Here is an 18,261-nt window from a genome sequence, read left to right on the forward strand (position 1 = left end):
GAAGGTTGAGGATACAGAGGGCAAACGGTGTATTTGTTCGCGTGTATCAATAATATATCGTGATAACAATAATAATAATAATAATAATAATAATAATAATAATAAAACGAAAAGAAAAGTGGACAAAGAGCGTGTGGTATTTTTGTTGTGGTGATAAAAAATGCAGATGTTTGATGCCAGATTGATGCCAGATTGATGAAAAAAAAAAAAAAAAAAAAAAAAAAAAGATGTATGAAAAATGACAAAAACAATACTATAGGCTACTTTTGACTATGTCCTGCGAAGACGTGCTGCAAGACCTTCGACAGAGATCGAATTAGCATCACTCATATCAGTCGGCTTCTTCAGTGGTTTAGGTGCTGCAGCCTTCTGTGCAGGCGCTGGATTGGCAGCAGCATACGATGACTTGGCTTCCTTAGCTGGCGCGATATGTTTCTCGTGGACCTTGCGCTATAAATGGGAAAAGTAGGTTCGATAGAACAGATGAGCATAGAGTATAAAGACAGACATGATACATGACACTGTTCTTTCTAGACAATAAAAAAAAAAAAAAAAAAAAAAAACTTACGCGTTCTTCATTCAAAGCTTCGTTCTTCTCAGCAATTTTCTTCTTCCTGTTTGCACTTTTGTTTCCACCACCGCCTGCAGTCAACTCCACATTAATTGGTCGCTCTTTAATCAATGTCTTGTTAAAGAACAATGCTTTCTAATAAATCATCATTACAAATAAGAACAACCATGTTAAGGAACTTGAGGCCTTCTGTCTAAACAACAATCATTTACTCTCCCATTGATTCAATGATTCAATGATTTTTTTTTTCTTTTTTTTTTTTTTTTTTTTTACCTGCATGCTCTCAGAATCAGGAAACTCGAGGAATGCGAATCCCTTGCCCTTCTTGGTGACTTTGTCTGTCTGGATACGTACCGCAAAGCCCTTGCCTAACAAGTTTTATGTAATCGTTGTTTGTGAAAGTACCAGCACGTTGAAAAAATAAAAATAAATAAAAAAAAGTCAGCGATTTTTATCACCATGATCCAATTCGAACATGATTTCCTGATTGTAAAAGTATTCCCATGACAACGCACACATACCACAGCTCTCAAAATGTTTTTCTAATTGCTCCTTGGTGATATTATATGGGAGATTGCCTGTTTCCAAAGTTGAAGAGGAGAAAAAAAAAAAAAAATGTCAGCAGGTTGCTTGACCAGACTATCTCCCGAGGTATCTTTTTTTTTTTTTTTTTTTTTTTTTTTTTTCTTGAAATGTCATAAGATAGCCAGCTCCTTTTCCTGATCAAACACGCATAAATGACATTACCAACAAAGACAATAAACTTTGCATTCTTGGGTGCTGCCTTAACAGAAGTGGTAACCGCATCTCCTTCCTGAGTGCCTGCTTCTGGCGCTGGGTCCTCTTTACTGCTTCCCTTGCCTCTCCTGCGCTTCTTCTTCATTCCTTCGGTTGAGTCGTCTCCTGTCGATGATGGTGATGGCCCCTTTGATTCATCCTTGCTGCTCTTGTCTTTTTTCTTATTCTTGGTATCCTCTTTGTTACTACTACTGTCGGCATTATCACCCTGGACAACATCCTCTTCAGGTAGATCAGCAACACTTTCGTCTAGTTTTCTTTTCTTTCCTCTAAACTCATTGGTCTTCTTTTGCTTCTTTGTCAGTTTCTCTCCCATGGCGAATGGCTGAATTAATGGAGTTGATGTGTTTTTCTTATTGGTCGTAATTGTAGTATGAATAAAAGGAGAACAAGGCAAAAAAAAAGTACTTTGACCCAAAGTCAAGGTTTGTTGTTTAATTTTTTTTTATGACTGCTTCTTTCGTGTTGTTGAAACCAAGAGCTTTTTTTTTTTTTTTTTTTTTTTTTTCAGGGCATCCTTGCCACTAATATTTTATCAATGCTTTGCAACCATAGTCCATTAATCACACATAGACATGAATATTGAAAATATTATACTACAGCAGTTACATCGAAACATTATTTTGCTTATTTATGGGAAAGTGAGCAGCTTTATGAAAATGATCAAGAGAATTATATTTACTCCTCATCCTCCTCAGCATCTTCACCCTTGTTGGCGGCAGCAGCAGCACGCTTTCTCTTGACACGGCCAGCACGTCCACCACCATAGGGAGAGGTCAAAGAGAAGTCGATGTGCTTCTGAGAGTCAAGACGGACGACGAAGGAGGGGATATCGACGACCTGCTTGCCGACGCGGATGTGGCGCTGACGGATCAAGACACGGGCGTGGTGGATGGACTTGGCAAGACCGAGCTTGAAGACCTGGGTCTGGAGGCGACGCTCCAAGAAGTCCTCAATCTTCAAGGCCAAGACGTAATCCAACTTCATCTTGTCCTCGTCCAATACACCAATGCGGACCAAACGACGAATCAAGGCGTTACCCTCGAAGAGACGACGGGGGTCCTTGTCCTCCAAAGTCAACAGCTCACGAGCAGCACGACGAATGTTGGACAAAGTGTAACCGATGCGCCAGATCTCACGCTTGTTGCGGAGACCGTATTCTCCGACAAGCTTCAACTCCTGGTCGAGACGAGCGGCCTCGAAGGGACGACGGGGGACCTTATAGGTCTTTGAGCAGTTCTTGGGAGCTCCAGAAGGCACTGTAATATAGTAGTAATGATTGCATCAAAAAAAAAAATAAAAAAGTAGCATAGTGAGTTGCTATGCTTTGTTTTTTTTTTTTTTTTTTTTTTTTTTCCTCGACTGCGGCACGTATAAAATTCGACAAGTGTATAATGCACAACGGTCCCTTCTCCCAACAGAGAGTTCTCCCTGTTTTTGTTGAAATCATCCGGCATGTCCAATTACAGAACTACAGCTCTGAGAACAAAGCATTCCATGAATGTCAACAGCAATGGTAGAACAATGTTGAATGAAGAAGGTTCCCTCGTGGATGATCCATGATTGGTGATGAATTTGTCCCGTGATAAATAACTTACTGGCTAAAAACTGAGAGAAAGAGAAGGATCTCCAATGGCTGTAGCAAAGTCAACGTTCTTATTGACAAAAAAAAAATCGCGAAATGAACTTTTTGTAAATAAATAAAGGATGATTTCTAAATATGGTAGTTAATCCTGGTCGGTTTGACCAGGGTAACAGGTAAGCCACCTTGTCACATGAAGTGGTTCCAACAAAGCTCTTTTTTTATTGGTCATCCAAAAAAATTTTACCAATAGGGTAAAAAAATAACTTTGACTGTGGATTGATTTTGGTTCCTCCTTTCTTTCTTGACCTATTAGGGTATGGGCATATTAATCGGGATGCTTTTTTTTCGCATGAGGATGTCTATCATTCTCGAGAAAGGAAAAGAGGATCAGCAACAAATATAGTCATGGATTGAATGTGAATCAGAGATTTTGTTAGACTATCATTTCATTCCTGCATGGATCAACAAAATCAGATTTTTCTCAGAATCATAATGACATGGCGAACTTATGCTTCATTTTTTTTTTTTTTTTTTTTTTCTCTCCTTATTTCTTTGGATCTTCAATCTCAGAATTGATTCAACATGCCTCACTCCTATGGTATCCGTGCTCGCACCCGCCACATGTTCGCCCGTAACTTCAGGGAACATGGTATGCCCATCAAGCTTACCACCTACTTGAAGACCTACAAGGTTGGCGATATTGTTGACATCAAGGCTAACGGTGCTATCCACAAGGGTATGCCCCACAAGTTCTACCATGGGTATGTCACCTTCCAACCCAGCGAACAAACAAAGGAAAAAAAAAAAAAAAAAAAAAAAAAGCAAAACTAAGAGGATCCGGGGATCAACATATACTTAATTTTAAGAGGAAGGACTTCGATATCAACAGGAACAGGCAACAGTCAATTGTGCTATATATTATTAAGAGACTTTTTTCGTGCAAGGACTATTGTTTATCCCAGTCACACAGTTTCATTCCGATGAATGGCAATCTGCGAGATTCTTTGTTAAAATCACTTTGTCTCCCTGATTCCTGGAGAGACTTTGATTACCATGATGCAAATCAACATTTTGCAATTTGGCTTCATCCCTTTGTCCTCACTGGAGCACGTGGTCAAAAAAAAAAAAAAGAAAAGAAAAAAAAGACATTAGCGGACAGTGGACAAAACGCAGCAACACAATTTTTTTTAGCTATGACTTGAAGAGAAAGATATTGTCATGAATATCTTTTTGCTCAGGGCTTTGCCTCTTGCACTTGGAGCCAACCTGCTCAGACATTTTAGTACGAACAAACGCGTCCTCATTTCCATTTTTTATCTCTGGAACCATTATTCGACGTGCTTTTTGTGGTAGACCCCCCTTGAATCTCCGATAATGCTCAGCAAACCAGCAATATAAGCATACAAAGAGGACACAAATACCTATATCAGAATTCAAGGCTTTAAAATTGAGTTTTTTTAACGCCTTTTTACTATTTTTATTTTCCCTAAAACAGTCGCACTGGTATCATCTACAACGTGACCAAGTCCGCTGTTGGCATCATCATCAACAAGAGGGTCGGCAACCGTTACCTCGAGAAGCGCGTCAACATCCGTGTTGAGCACATCAAGCACTCCAAGTGCCGTGATGACTTCTTGCGTCGCGTCAAGGAGAACGCTGCTGCCAAGCTCAAGGCCAAGACCGATGGTGTCAAGGTTAACTTGAAGAGACAACCCGTCCAGCCTCGTGAGGCCCGCTTCGTCACCATCAAGAACAACACCCCCACCACCTTGAACCCCATCCCCTATGACAGTAAGTTTTTTTTTTTGTTTTTATTTTATTTGCTTTTTTTTTTTTTTTTTTTTTTTCTCTTCTATTCTTTTTATATCTATGCTCAATGAAAGAAAGGAAGGGATATTTTATATAATAATGAGGAAACGAATACTATGATAACTAACTATTTATTATTACTATTATTATCAATGCTTTTCACTCTATCTTAGCCCTTGTCTAATTCTTGGACTGGATGAATCGTTGTATGCGGAAGCGATGCCAATAAATAAAAAGACTTCAAAAAAAAAAAAAAAAAAAAAAAAGAAAAAAGAAAAAAGAAAAAGAAAAGAAAAGAAATCTTGTTTCAAGCAGTTTGCTCTCATTAATATATTATTATTGTACATTTATACCGTTATAAACATTTATGCTGGAAATGGGGAGATATGCATAAAGGATGCACTCTATCACGTATTTTTATACATTCGCTCGATTGGGAATGAGATAATTATCTGTCTTTATATTTTCATTTGAAAGGGGGGCAAGAGAGAAAAAGAGAATAGGAATCTCTTGTTAGAAAAGGGATGGGATCAGATATTAAAGGGATCATAACGATGGATGGAGTACACCCACCCTTGTTTATCATTCTTGCAATATTCATTTGGTAGAATGGGTTGAATCAGATCTTTTTGCTCTTTCTAGTTTAATCACAATCTACCTTTCCCTTCTTCCTCTCGTCTTTCATTGTTCAGTTAATATCCGCCAACACTTTCATTCATAACATACGTCGATGATGACTAGGAAGTCAAATTCTTCCAAAAGAACCAGATCAAAGGTCGATGCTGACAAGACAGTCATTAATGATACCAACCATCATCAGAATACAGTGATTGCAAGTATAGCTTTAACACTGGCTCAACAGCAACCACTGTCGTTGCCTCAATCTCAATCTCAATCTCAATCTCCAATGGGATCAGGCAGCTTCGAAGCTCAAGAAGAAGAAGAAGAAGAAGAAGAAGAAGAAGAAGGGAACATACTTTCTGATCAGAAAGAACGAACAAGCATGGATAACATTGAGAATGACAATAGCTACTCGAATTTGGCAAAAATTGATAACAAACAAGATGATGAGGATGATGAAGTGGCAGGACAATATAAAAAAGATAAAAATGAGAACAATTCTTCTGAAGCAGGGTTTAATCAGAAGGATTTACCAACAGGAGACGACCATGATCCGATACAAGTAGAAAAGAAACAAGCCAAGAGTTCATGGGAACTTGCACAGAGTTCACAATGTACTCATTCTACTATGGATCGACAGGATTGGAAAGCTCTAGGTCTCTTGACCGCTCTTGCTTTAGTAGTACGCCTGTGGCGGATTGACAGGCCTGGTGAGGTTGTGTAAGTATTTTATTTTATTTTATTTTATTTTATTTTATTTATTTATTTATTTTTTGTTGAAGTATCAGTCAGTACTCAAAGATCAAAGATCAAAGATTAATTATAATTAACATTGTTATGAAAAATACAACTGCATATGTTAACATTTGCATTTTAGGATGGACGAAGGGCATATGGGCAAATATGTGAACGCGTATCTGAATGGCGAGTTTGCATTTGATCGACATCCTCCTCTTGGAAAACTAATTTTGACTGCCTTCAGCTCTCGAGTTGGCCATTATGACGGTTCGTTTGATTTCAAAGAGATTGGCGAGTATGTGAATTTTTTTTTTGCTTTTTTTTCTTTTTTCTTTTTTCTTTTCCTTCTCGTTTTCATCCTTGCTGTAACAATGATTGAGTGCTAATGACCTTCGTCTTCCTTTATTTCGTGGTTGTTGCTACTTTTTGTGATGAAATTCAATACAAATACTTAGCGACTACCCTAAGAATCTTCCATTTGTAGCCATGCGTTCAGCCATGGCTCTCTTAGGTGCATTGTGTGCACCCATTATCTTTATGACCGTACGAGCCATGGACCAAAGTATCTATACTGCTGTGCTCGCGTCCATCTTGATTACTTTTGGTAAACCCTACAAAAAAAAAAAGAAAACATTTATCTTTGTTCAGATCGACTTTTACACAAACCTCATTGATGCACTCTTTTCATTTGCCTTCCTCTGACGAATAGACAATGCATTGACAGCAAACAATCGGCTAATGACGCTGGACGCCCCACTCTTGTTTTTCACTGCGCTCACATTCCTCTCCTGGAGCATGTTTACTAAGCAACAGTCTCTCAGGTAAATAAAAATGAGACATTCCTTTTGTTTTGTTTTATTCATATCAATATATATATATCTCTTATTCATCCACTTTATCTCTTAACGGTTTAGGCCATTCAGTTCTCACTGGTGGACATGGCTCTCCATTACTGGTCTCTCACTCTCCTGTACAGTCTCTACAAAATCCAATGGCTTCTTATCCTTTGTCATGATCGGCTTTTTGTCCTGTCAACAGATGACCCAACTGGCTTTCTCTCCATTCATCACTCTTTCATCTTTTATTCGACATTTCACATCTCGAGCTCTCCTTCTCTTCATTATCCCAGCTTTGATCTACATTCTTCTTTTCCATATCCATTTCTCGTTTCAACGCAATCAACCTTCTCTCTTGCCCGGTAGTGGTAGAGATCCTGGTCGGGTCGATTATGATTTCAACCTACTTTCATATCCATTCCGAAATTCATTGATCCGCCAAAAGGGCTCCCCTTCATTAGAAGGTCCTCCTAATGGAACATTCCTCGGAAATATGGATCATATCCTTGAGGACAATCATTACAACAATATCAGCAACGGTGATGATGACGAGAGTGAATATTTAATAGACCCGATTTGGAAGGATGTCTACTACGGATCAGTGGTTCAACTTCGAAGTGAGATTCGTCCACCAACTTATCTCCATTCCTTCAACCTGATTTGGAGAGGGGGCTCGAAACAACAACAGGTAGCCGGGTATGAATACCGAGATCCGAATACACGTTGGATCATGAGTCTCGCCCTTCCCTTTAAACAAAAGATCGTCCAAGCCAATGGGAAAGAAGAGAGTCAGGAAGCAAAACAACAGAGGAAGAAACTAAACGACATGGCTCAGATTCCAGATCGATTACGCAAGGTCCGTCATGGCGATATAATCAAATTACGGCATGTCCCCACTCGAAAATGTCTCCATTCACATAATGTGAAATTACCGAATACAATGGCTCAAAAGGGCAAGAAGAACCGGTTCTTTGAAGTGTCGGCGTATGGCTTAACGGGGGATCGGGATGGTGACTCAAATGATTGGTGGATCATTGAAGTTGTGGATAGTGAGCGATGGGCTAAGATGCCCAAGGCCTCGGCTTCAGCTCCACCGTTTGAACAGGATCCGAATGATAAGGGTGTTGATATCAAGGTGAAGGCTTTGGAAACTACGTTCAGGTTGCGCCATCATCAACAGAAATGTTATTTATCAGTGATGCATGACGAAGTGCCAGAAACCCAAAAGGGCGGTCGAGGTAGACGAGTGTTGGGTTGTGTCAAGGATGCCAAGGTTAACGCGCGGAGTACCTGGCGCATCACTTTGAATGATCATGACTACTGTAAATTTTTTTTTTTTTTTTTATTTCTTGAAGTCTTTGTCGACGCGATTCACTTTGATTTCTTCAAGGGTTAATCTTTTTTTTTTTTTTTTTTTTTTTTTTTTTGTTTTTCCTCTCTCTTTTCATAACAGTGCCAATGGATACAGAACTTGCCTCCTATCCCAAGCTGTCGTTCTTCAAGAAGATGACAGAGTTGCACCTATTAATGTGGACAAAGCCTCGAGCATTCGAGACCACTTCTTCATACTCAGATGAATCCAAATCATCACCATCATCACCATCATCGTTTTCAGTCCAGGATAATCCCCGTTATTGGCCATTAGCTCCACTCTTAGGTCATGAGAGTAAGATACCACTCTGGCGAAAGCACCTGCCTAGTACTGAGGAGGGATATCATCAATTCCAAGAGATAGCATTGGTTCCAAATCCAGTTGTCTGGTGGGCAGGTGCTTTGGGCATTATTACCTATTTGGCAGTTCAGACTTTGATCACCCTGAGAGAGAAGCGTGGCTATGTGGACCAAAGAGTCATGCATGGTAAAAAAAAAAAAAAAAAAAAAAAAAAAAAGAATTGTCATTAAAATGGATTAATACTTACTTATGGGCCTGATCTCTAACAACTCCTTCATACTCCATTGCTATTGTTTATATAAAAAAAAAAAAAAAAAAAAAAAAAAAAAAAACTATAGACTTCAAGAATCGTGAACTTGTCCATGTTAGGATGCTTTTTGCGATCTGGTCGATTCACTTTCTCCCGTATGTGACCATACTCAATCAAGAACATCGCCATCTTACTATACATCATTATTTCCCCGCTCTATACTTTTCTATCCTTCTCTCCTGCACACTCTTTTCTGCTCTATCTCGGTTCGTTTCCTCTAGAACTATTAGTAATAGAACCAGAACCCCTTCTTCTCCTTCCCCTTCCCCTTCCCCTTCTCCTTCTCCTTCTCCTTCTATTTTTACCTCTATGCGACTTGGTCTCGTAGCCGCATTCTCTATCCTTACAATCAGTGCCTTCTTCAACCATTCTCCACTCACCTATGGTGGTCCGTCTCTTCACAGACTCACTGGTAACGTCGAGGCATCATCACCGCCTGTACGACTACCCCGCTCCATCCAACGAGACCGTCCTCCAGTCCTGGAGACCCGCTATCCTCCTAAACAACAATCCTTACCAATGGAACACCTATTCATCACTCCGACTCAATGGCCACCTCAACTCGGAGATTTCAGTCGCCAGAAGGGGAAACCGAATCCATACCAACAACAACAATTCCATCCAATCTTTATGGAGACCCCGAGGTCGAAACAAGAGCAGGAGAAGCTGCAACCGAAACAACAGGGGTCATTGCAACAACAAAAAGTCAAAACCAATATTAATATCGACGCTAATCAAACCATACAGGATTCAAAACCTGATTTGTCTTCCAAACTGAAAGGGAAAGAAATGGGAAAACAGGCATCCATACATGTGGATAAAGTTCCTGGTTCTGACAACCAGCAACAGAAGCAGCCGCAGCCGTAGTCGCAGCCGCAGCAGAAGCAACCACAACAGAAGTAACCGCAGCAGAAGCAACCACAACAGAAGTAACCGCAACAGCAACGAGAACACTAGCAACAGCCTGAGATAAGATAAGGAAGGATAGAATTGCGGGCTCTATCATCTTAACCTGATAGCTCTATGAGTACAAGGGTAAGAGTGATGGCATATATAACAACATCAACAACATCAACAACATCAAGAAGGACATAAGATTGAACTGAATACCATGAACCAAGAAAGATAAGACAAAGAGAATAATAGTAATGGTGATATAGAAAATCGATATGAGTATGGTCATAGCAGTAATCGGATGAAGGTGAAAAAGGAAGTTTTATTCCAACAGGGGGGGGGGGGGAGGGGAGGGGGTTCATTCGAAAACTATTTCTGAATAAAAACATTTGATCTACACATCCCATCCCTACGCGTCTTTAGTTTTGTTTGTTTTGTTTATCAAAAATAAACAACGCGTAACGCAAAAAAAAAAAAAAAAAAAAAAAATCATTAAAGATAAACAGTTTTTGGATCAAGGTAAAAAAGAAAGAAGAAAAGCCCATGGCTCATCTTCCCCATTTCTCAACCATGCTCGAGCCTACTAAGCACAACAACAAAAGATCATTCATGCTTCATTATTTTTCCAATATCTTTTTTTTTTTTTTTTTTTTTTTTTTTGCACTAAAGATGCTATTATATTTATCAACTGTCTTTTATTAGCATTACTATTACTATTATATAAATATTATTATTATTGAGGAAACGATGTTCGTTGCAGAAAAAGGCTTTTTTTTTTTTTTTTTTTTTTTTTTTCTTACAGCGTGGTCGGTTATTAGAGTGCTTTATAATATGCACGGAAGATATGGTAGTGAGAATAGAAAAAAAAAAAAAAAAAAAAAAAAAAAAAAAAGCAACATCAATAAATACCAGTGGAGTATTCAAAACAACATAACAAAAAAAAAAAAAAAAAAAACAAAGGATTATTATAGTAAGATGATCATGTGAAATAAAGGGGAAAGAGTTATAGTACATGGAAGTAATTAAGTTGGCATTATTGACCGTAACTGTTTGTGCTGTTTGTCATCAAATTTAAAGAAATTAAAATCAGATAAAGGTGTAATCATTAAAGAAGAAAGCAGAAGAACTCAGCTGAGGAACGCTTATTTTCGGCTCATTGCTTCTGTAACCTGGCCACTTCTTGTCGCAACATCTCAACCTCCTTTGACAGCTCATCCTGACCGGTCTTCAAGCTAGAAATGTAATCGACAGCTAAATGGCAAATAGCAAATGATGAAAAAATAAAAAAATAAAAAATAGAAAAATAAAGAGGGGAATATCAAACGCGTCAATCAACTGCAGCCTCAATTAAAGATAAATGATGCTGAATATCCTCGAATCTCATGCGCTATCCATAATTTTACCTTTGCTCAAAATCTCCCACTTGCTTGTTTTAAGACTACGGTCCACGGGCAATGAGTCCCGAAGCTCATCAAACAGCTCTTTCATTTCCTTTCGCCGCTTTCGTTCCGCAAGCTTGTGTGAAACTCGCAGCTCAGGTGATCGAGAGTATGGTGTATCACCTTTAGCCAGTGACACGCTTTCGGGTGGATACCCGGTGGCAGATGGATATCCTGGATACAGATGACTACCAATAGAGCTATGATTAGGTGGTGTCGGCTGAGGTGGTTCGGATGCGCCATGAGCCCCTGATAAATGCATCCTTTCCATGTCCATGTTCATATTATGATCATAGTCTTGATGGATTTGCTGCTGTTGCTGCTGCTGCTGTTGCTGCTGCTGCTGTTGCTGTTGGTGATAATGTGAAGGATAGTGGTGCACATCTGCCACAGAGGATCGTCTTGATAAGCTAACATCTGACAAGAGTGAAGGACGACGGGGTTGGTGAAGCGGGAACATGGGACGACCATGGTCTATCATTGCAGAATGTCCATTGGGCTGCATTGAAGATTTAATCTCGGCTGCAGGCTGAAGATTCAGTGTAGGAACCTGACTACCATTACCATGATGATGAGGAGGATGTCCAGCAATGGATCCTCTCCTCGGTGGACTCGAAGGCGCTGACAACGAACTCCGTGGATGATATGGGTGATGATGATGTGGGTGAGGATGCGGATGTGCGATATCGGGAATAGAATCTCGACGCTTCGCAGGAGGCTCGTGGTCAGCCGATGAGTGCACTTGGGACAACGGTGTAGCCGATGTCTTTCTTTTCAAGGAACCCATATGGTCGCCATGGGCAATAGAGTGGCGGCGTTGAGGCTCCTGTGCAAGAAGCTGCCCTAATGGGCCTGCACTGCTATGAATCGATGGAAGCGACTCACGCCTGCCTAGATTATGTTCAGATTGACGGAGTTGTATCGGCGAGGTGGATGGATGCGTGGGATATTGAGGGTAGTGGGATTCTGAGGTTGAGGCTGGTGCAGACGGAGTAGAAGAGGTGGCATGTCGATTTTCGTTTCCCCCTCCATTACCATATCCATTGGGTGTATCCATGGCAACTGAAGATCGATGGTGGTGCATATCGCTGCCGCCCGGAGTAGCAGCATGATAATCAGGCTCTACCAATGATCCACGGCGCGAATTACTCATGTAGCTGTGAAGTGGATGCGAAGGGTCGATAGGAGGCAGTGGTCTACCCTGGTATCCATCAGGAGAAGGAAGAGGGGGTGAAGGGGTCGTATGAGACGGTTGAGAGGCGCCTGAGTGAGAATGATGTGAGTAGGCCTGATGACCCTCATGATCATGCATGTGATGGTGTTTAGTACTGTTGGTCTTGCCGTATTGAGATGGGTAATGGCGTTCTTGCTGCTGCTGAGGAGAGTGGCCATTTGTGTGACGAGAAGGATGGAACGGGGTCTGGTCCTGAGAATAGTCGGATGAACGTCCATGGGGAGAGGGTGTGGGAGTGATTGTTGCATTGTGATCCATGGACATTGACCCTCGATGTCTGTCCATGTCACTGTGATGGTCCCCTTCACTATTGGCGGCTTTCATGTCTTTTAGTGAATTAATAAAAAGATGAGGAGAGAGAGAATCGAGATGATTGAGGAAAAGTAAAATGTGTGGAAGAGAGAACAGAGAGCAAAATTGAGCAAAAAAAAAAAAAAAAAAAAAAAAAAAAAGGGTAAAATGTTGAGCGTGAGTAAAAAGATGTGAAAGGTTGATGGGGAAGAGAGAGAGAAAGAGAGAAAGAGAGAAAGAAAGGAAAAGAAAAGAAAGAGAGTAAAGGGAATGAGGTTCTCCCCTGTGTTGAACAATGAATGTACCATCACTTGCCCTTGTGCATACATAAATTTCCTTTGACACCCTTTTTCGTGTTTTGCCATCGTCGCCCGCCTCAGACTGTTTTTCTTTTCCTCTATTCCATTTCCTCATTGTTGTGGACCCTCATTTGGGTTTTGCTTCTGGTCCACTAGACCAGATTCTTTTTTTCTTCTGTGCTCCCACTGAACCACGCGCACGTACACACAAAACGCAGCCCACCGAAAGCATATTCTTCATTCTGTCTGGTTTGTGCGCTCACTATTCTGTTTCGGTCTCTCTTTTGTCGCAAAGGTGGTACAGCATATTTACACAAACACACATGCACACGCCAATGATCCAAATCTCCTTCCCCATGCCAACAAACAAAATGTAAAATGTAAAATGTAAAATGTAAAATGTAAAATGTAAAGAACAGACACATCGCAACATGAACTTTAATGTCCTCAATGATTTTTTTACCTTGTGGCGTAGATGCCCTGGACGAGAATGAGGGCAGGTTCGAATGCACATCGTGGGAAGGGAAATGTTGACTACTATCAGGTGTGGGCAAAGGATTCGGATCATCATCATGGTCCCAAGTACGATGATGAGTAAAAGAACCATCGACAATTATCTCAAGATGATCGTTAGCCCTCCTCGTAGTCGAATGAGCACTGTAGTTCTTATTATTACTACGCCCATTCGCCATTGGCGACGTAGCCTCCGATACTTCGGAGAGGTAGGTCAAAGACGAAAGGTGTTGGTCCCTGACAGAATTATTGTTACGGGACATGTTCGAAGGTGAGGCCTTGTTGAAATGATAACGTGAGTCGAGTGGTTCCTGAAGTGGCGTTGACGGCGTTGGGATAAGGTGTTGTTGAGAATAAGTTGGACGAATGCTGTGATGGTGCTCTGTTCTCGACGACGTGGTCATGACTCAAAGCGTTCTTCCGAGCGTGTGCGCGGTATTAAAAAGAAAAATCGGGCTCAAGAAACTAGTAAAAAAGATGGTAGGCTGAATATGAGGCTGTGTATATGAATGACAAGTGGACCAAGAATATTGTGAGTGTTGTGAGAGGACAAATTAAAAAAAGAGTAAAAGGGATGTTAATGATTGGGAAAAAAAGGAGAAAGGAGGAAAGAAAAACGCTTTGCACAACAAGAATTGTTGCTATCAATAGACACTATCCTTGATTCCTTAGAATGAATGAAAGATGAAAGCAACAGATCATAACTATTCTCGGTAGAGAAGACAAAAAAAAGGAGAACGAAACAACTCTTTGTCCGTTGACAAAGAGGGAGGAATAACTGGGATGGTAACGGACAATAGAGCAAACAAGCCGATTTGTTCTACAAACGTACTCTATTCCAACAGTATCAATCAAGACGTGTTCAAGCATCAAAAAAAAATAAAATAAAATAAAATAAAATAAAATAAAATAAAATAAAATAAAATAAAATAAAAAATAGGAGATTGTGCAAGTAAAACATGTGGTATGAATGTGGCATAGGAACAATTGCCTTTGAGATTAATGTGTGAACAGGAGATGAATGGCTAAACAGCAAGATAAAAATAGGGCTCAAACTGGTCGATAAGCAAGGAACTTCTCAGATAGCATGTCGGTTCATCATTAAATCGGCAGCTAGAAAGGGGTTAACAATAGTCTATCGGAGAGTGTAGCCGTAATCTGTAAGAGATCGAGCCAACCCACAAAAGGGAAAGAAGAGATGGATATCAAACATACACATTCGTGTGTACAAACCTATACGCACAACAGGAGAGAGTTTAGCTGTGAAAGGAGAGAGGAATAAAAGGGAAAAGAGAACAAGAAACCACACAAGTACAGAGGAATACATGCAAAGCTTGTAAACAAACAAAAGATAAATACAAGAAGTTAAAAACAGGTGTGTTGTTCAGAGCAAGAATGACGACGTCCATGCGATCGCTTTGTCTTCTTCTTTCCCCTTGTCCCATGCACCTCGCCTCTCTCTCTTTTTCTTACTTCGGTGGGGTGCATGCAATTTTTGCCCTCCTTCATCAATGACAACTGACACTTCCCGCGGACTCTAAAAGCATTTGGACCATTATAGAACCATATGTAGGGAGATACATCCGACTCCATATGTGGATGGAGGTGTGCACAGTGCACGCCTTTTGAACATGAATGGACGTGGACGAAAATATGCAGGGTAAAAATATATATAAAAAGAAAAAGAAAAAGAAAAAGATACCTCTTTCACTTTCTATTGTGGATATATCTCCCACTCTACTCCACCTTTGTCATTCAACTTTTATGACTCATGCTCTCACAAATGGACATTATTTGAAAAAGGTAGAGATAGAGAACAAGATGTTGATTGGAGATAGAAGAAAGAGTCTTAGTTCTATGCAAATGTTTGGTGGCGTAACATTTTTACCTTCTTTGTCAGCTGATTAGATCAACAAGAAAAGTAACGAACAAGGAAGGACAAGGAAGGGCAAGGAAGGGCAAGGAAGGACAAAGAAGGACAAGGAAGGACAAGGAAGGATAAAATGAAATGAAATAAAGAGAGATGAGGATCAAGGGATGTTCCTGCCACAAGGAAGAGAAAATATGAATTAGCAGGGCTAAGCTGCTGCAACAAAGAAAGAAGCGAGGGTAGGGACTTGAGGATAATAGAAGAATAGAAATAGAGAGATAGAAATAGGATAGAAATAAAGGGATTAGAAATAGAGCAACAGAAGTAAAGAAAGGTAAGGGAGAGAAGCAAAGACGAAACAGAAAGAGGGACAAAGGATATCTTGAAGCAAATGAGGAATGGAGGTGAGATAGGGCATGGAAGGACAGATGGAAAAGTGTGTCTGCTTTGACTTTGTTCTTTTTTGGGTAACACATGCTTCCCCCTTCTCCCATCCAGCCCTTCCTTTCTTCCTTTTCCTTTTTCCTCACTCGTGTCTACGAACTATGCATCCGAACATCATTCACAAGCTGTTATTTATAAACTATGCTATGCTATGTTATGCCATCATGCCATGCCATGCTATGCCAAGGTCATGACCATGATAATTGCCTTTGTCATTATCAATATCATACTCCATGCACTGCTGGATTATTTCATAGTATCCACCTAGTTCTCTTCGATCTTGAATTATTTTTTTTTTTTATGGATCGATTCGCTCTGGGAAGGAAAGAGATGTACCATCACGCAATTTAACTCAGTCCTAGTCCAAAGCATTTGTCTTTTTTTTTTTTATACCTTATTCCCTTTCCCCCTACCTGTAACTACTGTTCGCCACTCTTCTGCCCTGCCTCCATGCTTCGTTACACCAACTAAATCTTAAATGTCCCTCTTGCTCCATATCTTTTTTTTTTTAAAAATCAATTAAATGACTGAACTGAAGTTTGACTGGTCCAACCAAATAACTGCGTTAGTAAAAGAAAAGTTGGAAGGTTCAAAGATTCAAAAAAAAAAAAAAAAAAAAAAAAAAAATCAATAAAGACTTACGGAAAATGTCATTGACCCCTCTTCTTCCACACCATCACCTGAAGACTGTGCCCAATGAAGAGTTCTGATGCTCAGCCCTGTGCCGCAATAAATGACTGTAAGCTCTCCTCGATTTTCCGGTCTTCTGATTCCATGTAGAACAGGTGAGAGTAGCGGTCAAAGCTCCGATTCTACATATGGAGAGATCGTCACTGCCAAGGTTCTTGTCCGATGTGTTGAAATAGAACCCCACTGTAAACAGAGGATCTCGACTACTGATCGAGTCTTGCCACACCCCTACAATCAATCATAAATCAAATCACATATTAGCTGGCATCTCCAATTTTGTCAAAATCCATATTTTGCTTCTGGCTTGACAGAGTGATAAACAGCAATTTTAACACCACTGAAGACTGATCCAAGATAATTTTCTGCATTTTCTGTTTCCTAGATACTCTGAAAATAGCCAATCGTCTTAATCCCGTCCTACAAAAAATGTAGATCTCGGAACGAATTAGCACTGTGGTCTAGATATCGGACAGCGTACTTCACATTGATTCCATCGTTCCCTACATTGAAGATCTCTGGATTATCGAACTGTAGCTTTTCCTTGACCGCTGATAAAAGCGTTTTTGGTAAAGTTGCGGAAACAGCTACAAAGCTGGTTGATGGAGCCACTTCTGCCCTCCGTGAAAAATTTTAGACAGACAAGTAGTAACTAGGGAATAGAAGTAGGTGAGAATAAGATATGAGTACACACATCACATCTATTAAACTGGGTTCCTCTATTTGACTGTTAGGTGTCTTTGTAACAGTCGCCAAAAAGACATGGTTGTCAAACGTTTTCGACTACGCTTTTGAAAAGAAAAGGCCCTGCATCATATGGCATCCGACGCCTCGGGAAGAAAGGAAAAAAAAAAAAAAAAAAAAAAAAAAAAAAGGTTTATTCTGTGCTAATGCCTTTTCCAGTCGTGTCCCAAGTTGAAGAACACGTTTTTGTCTTCAATCTCCCACATTTTCACGTACTGCATACCTTACCATGTGTGCGCCAACACGAATAGATTTTAACAATCAAACATAAACGCATGGAAGGATAAATAAAAGGAAAATGATTGGAAAGAAAGACCCTTCATGCAAAAACTGCAAATAAAAACAAAAACAAAAACACTTTGCCTTTGTTGTATACGAGAAAAAAAAAAATTCCAATCCAATCCATGCTTGCATGGAGAAATCTGTTACCTGGATGATAATGCTTCCCCTCAATTCCTTGGTCTCGGCAAAAATGTGAAGCACTTTCTTCCGTAGCATTCCTCATTTATGTGAGGGGTATTTTTTTTTTTTTTTTTTTTTTTTTCTTTCCTCATCTCTGTTGTCATACATGAACCTGACATGCACAAATCATAATTTGGTCCCACAAAAAAACCCCCTCCGTGTCCACAGTTGTAGTGAAAAACATTCAGTTCGTATCCTTTTTATTGTTTTTCCTTTTTCTGAAGATCAGTGTGTAGACAAATATAGTACATGTAGGAGATTGTACATCTTCTCCTGAGTTCATTTTTCCTTCCCCGAACTGCACAAACTTTGCTCACCCCTCTCTCCCTCCCTTTACCAAGGCTATTCATTTTCTGTAATGTTTCTTGGAAGAAGAAGAAGAAGAAGAAAAAAAAAAAAAAAAAAAAGGAGTTGACTCTGTTGGCGTCAATACGCGTAAGACAA

At 40.0% G+C, this 18,261-nt stretch overlaps 7 protein-coding genes across 7 annotated transcripts; 2 read left to right on the forward strand and 5 right to left on the reverse strand.

Annotated features, from left to right (window-relative positions):
- Window positions 1-231: 231 nt before the first annotated feature.
- BCR41DRAFT_419624 (hypothetical protein) lies at window positions 232-1,753 on the reverse strand. The gene is made up of 5 exons (XM_022029788.1): window positions 1,319-1,753; window positions 1,093-1,149; window positions 845-939; window positions 569-706; window positions 232-450 (listed from the first exon to the last, which is right to left on the reverse strand). Exons 1-5 carry the CDS (start codon window positions 1,683-1,685, stop codon window positions 271-273), a joined length of 837 nt encoding a protein of 278 aa, XP_021884398.1. The 5' UTR covers window positions 1,686-1,753; the 3' UTR covers window positions 232-270.
- Window positions 1,754-1,977: 224 nt separating this feature from the next.
- On the reverse strand, window positions 1,978-2,980 carry BCR41DRAFT_419625 (hypothetical protein). The gene is made up of 2 exons (XM_022029789.1): window positions 2,733-2,980; window positions 1,978-2,628 (listed from the first exon to the last, which is right to left on the reverse strand). Exons 1-2 carry the CDS (start codon window positions 2,824-2,826, stop codon window positions 2,048-2,050), a joined length of 675 nt encoding a protein of 224 aa, XP_021884399.1. The 5' UTR covers window positions 2,827-2,980; the 3' UTR covers window positions 1,978-2,047.
- A 220-nt stretch (window positions 2,981-3,200) lies between these two features.
- On the forward strand, window positions 3,201-5,017 carry BCR41DRAFT_203290 (60S ribosomal protein L21-A). The gene is made up of 4 exons (XM_022019903.1): window positions 3,201-3,268; window positions 3,525-3,715; window positions 4,450-4,745; window positions 4,937-5,017. Exons 2-4 carry the CDS (start codon window positions 3,537-3,539, stop codon window positions 4,945-4,947), a joined length of 486 nt encoding a protein of 161 aa, XP_021884400.1. The 5' UTR covers window positions 3,201-3,268; window positions 3,525-3,536; the 3' UTR covers window positions 4,948-5,017.
- A 479-nt stretch (window positions 5,018-5,496) lies between these two features.
- Window positions 5,497-9,807, forward strand: BCR41DRAFT_393248 (Dolichyl-phosphate-mannose-protein mannosyltransferase-domain-containing protein; the record flags this gene model as incomplete). Its single annotated transcript, XM_022028536.1, has 8 exons — window positions 5,497-6,104; window positions 6,262-6,417; window positions 6,578-6,726; window positions 6,832-6,943; window positions 7,037-8,280; window positions 8,412-8,816; window positions 8,969-9,035; window positions 9,162-9,807. 8 exons carry the CDS (start codon window positions 5,497-5,499, stop codon window positions 9,805-9,807), a joined length of 3,387 nt encoding a protein of 1,128 aa, XP_021884401.1.
- A 1,431-nt stretch (window positions 9,808-11,238) lies between these two features.
- Window positions 11,239-11,397, reverse strand: BCR41DRAFT_296826 (bHLH transcription factor-like protein; the record flags this gene model as incomplete). The annotated part of the gene is made up of 1 exon (XM_022020442.1): window positions 11,239-11,397. A coding segment is annotated over one exon (159 nt), but the record flags the coding sequence as incomplete, so codon positions are not given.
- A 1,592-nt stretch (window positions 11,398-12,989) lies between these two features.
- BCR41DRAFT_203350 (hypothetical protein) lies at window positions 12,990-14,139 on the reverse strand. Its single transcript, XM_022019905.1, has one exon. It carries the CDS (start codon window positions 14,012-14,014, stop codon window positions 13,250-13,252), a length of 765 nt encoding a protein of 254 aa, XP_021884403.1. The 5' UTR covers window positions 14,015-14,139; the 3' UTR covers window positions 12,990-13,249.
- Window positions 14,140-15,354: 1,215 nt separating this feature from the next.
- Window positions 15,355-16,266, reverse strand: BCR41DRAFT_203325 (hypothetical protein). The gene has a single exon (XM_022019904.1). It carries the CDS (start codon window positions 15,972-15,974, stop codon window positions 15,507-15,509), a length of 468 nt encoding a protein of 155 aa, XP_021884404.1. The 5' UTR covers window positions 15,975-16,266; the 3' UTR covers window positions 15,355-15,506.
- Window positions 16,267-18,261: the final 1,995 nt, after the last annotated feature.

Source organism: Lobosporangium transversale (assembly GCF_002105155.1).
Source record: "Lobosporangium transversale strain NRRL 3116 chromosome Unknown BCR41scaffold_6, whole genome shotgun sequence".
Taxonomy (NCBI): domain Eukaryota; kingdom Fungi; phylum Mortierellomycota; class Mortierellomycetes; order Mortierellales; family Mortierellaceae; genus Lobosporangium; species Lobosporangium transversale.

Coding starts and splice junctions, on each gene's coding strand:
- BCR41DRAFT_419625 (XM_022029789.1), bottom strand. CDS start 2,826: ATGCCGGATGATTTCAACAAAAACAGGGAGAACTCTCTGTTGGGAGAA. Junction 2,629..2,732: donor CGAATTTTATACGTGCCGCA/GTCGAGGAAAAA, acceptor ACTATATTACAG/TGCCTTCTGGAGCTCCCAAG.
- BCR41DRAFT_203325 (XM_022019904.1), bottom strand. CDS start 15,974: ATGGGAGAAGGGGGAAGCATGTGTTACCCAAAAAAGAACAAAGTCAAA.
- BCR41DRAFT_203350 (XM_022019905.1), bottom strand. CDS start 14,014: ATGACCACGTCGTCGAGAACAGAGCACCATCACAGCATTCGTCCAACT.
- BCR41DRAFT_419624 (XM_022029788.1), bottom strand. CDS start 1,685: ATGGGAGAGAAACTGACAAAGAAGCAAAAGAAGACCAATGAGTTTAGA. Junction 1,150..1,318: donor AAAGTTTATTGTCTTTGTTG/GTAATGTCATTT, acceptor CTTTGGAAACAG/GCAATCTCCCATATAATATC. Junction 707..844: donor CTGATTCTGAGAGCATGCAG/GTAAAAAAAAAA, acceptor ATGATTTATTAG/AAAGCATTGTTCTTTAACAA.
- BCR41DRAFT_203290 (XM_022019903.1), top strand. CDS start 3,537: ATGCCTCACTCCTATGGTATCCGTGCTCGCACCCGCCACATGTTCGCC. Junction 3,716..4,449: donor CCCCACAAGTTCTACCATGG/GTATGTCACCTT, acceptor TCCCTAAAACAG/TCGCACTGGTATCATCTACA.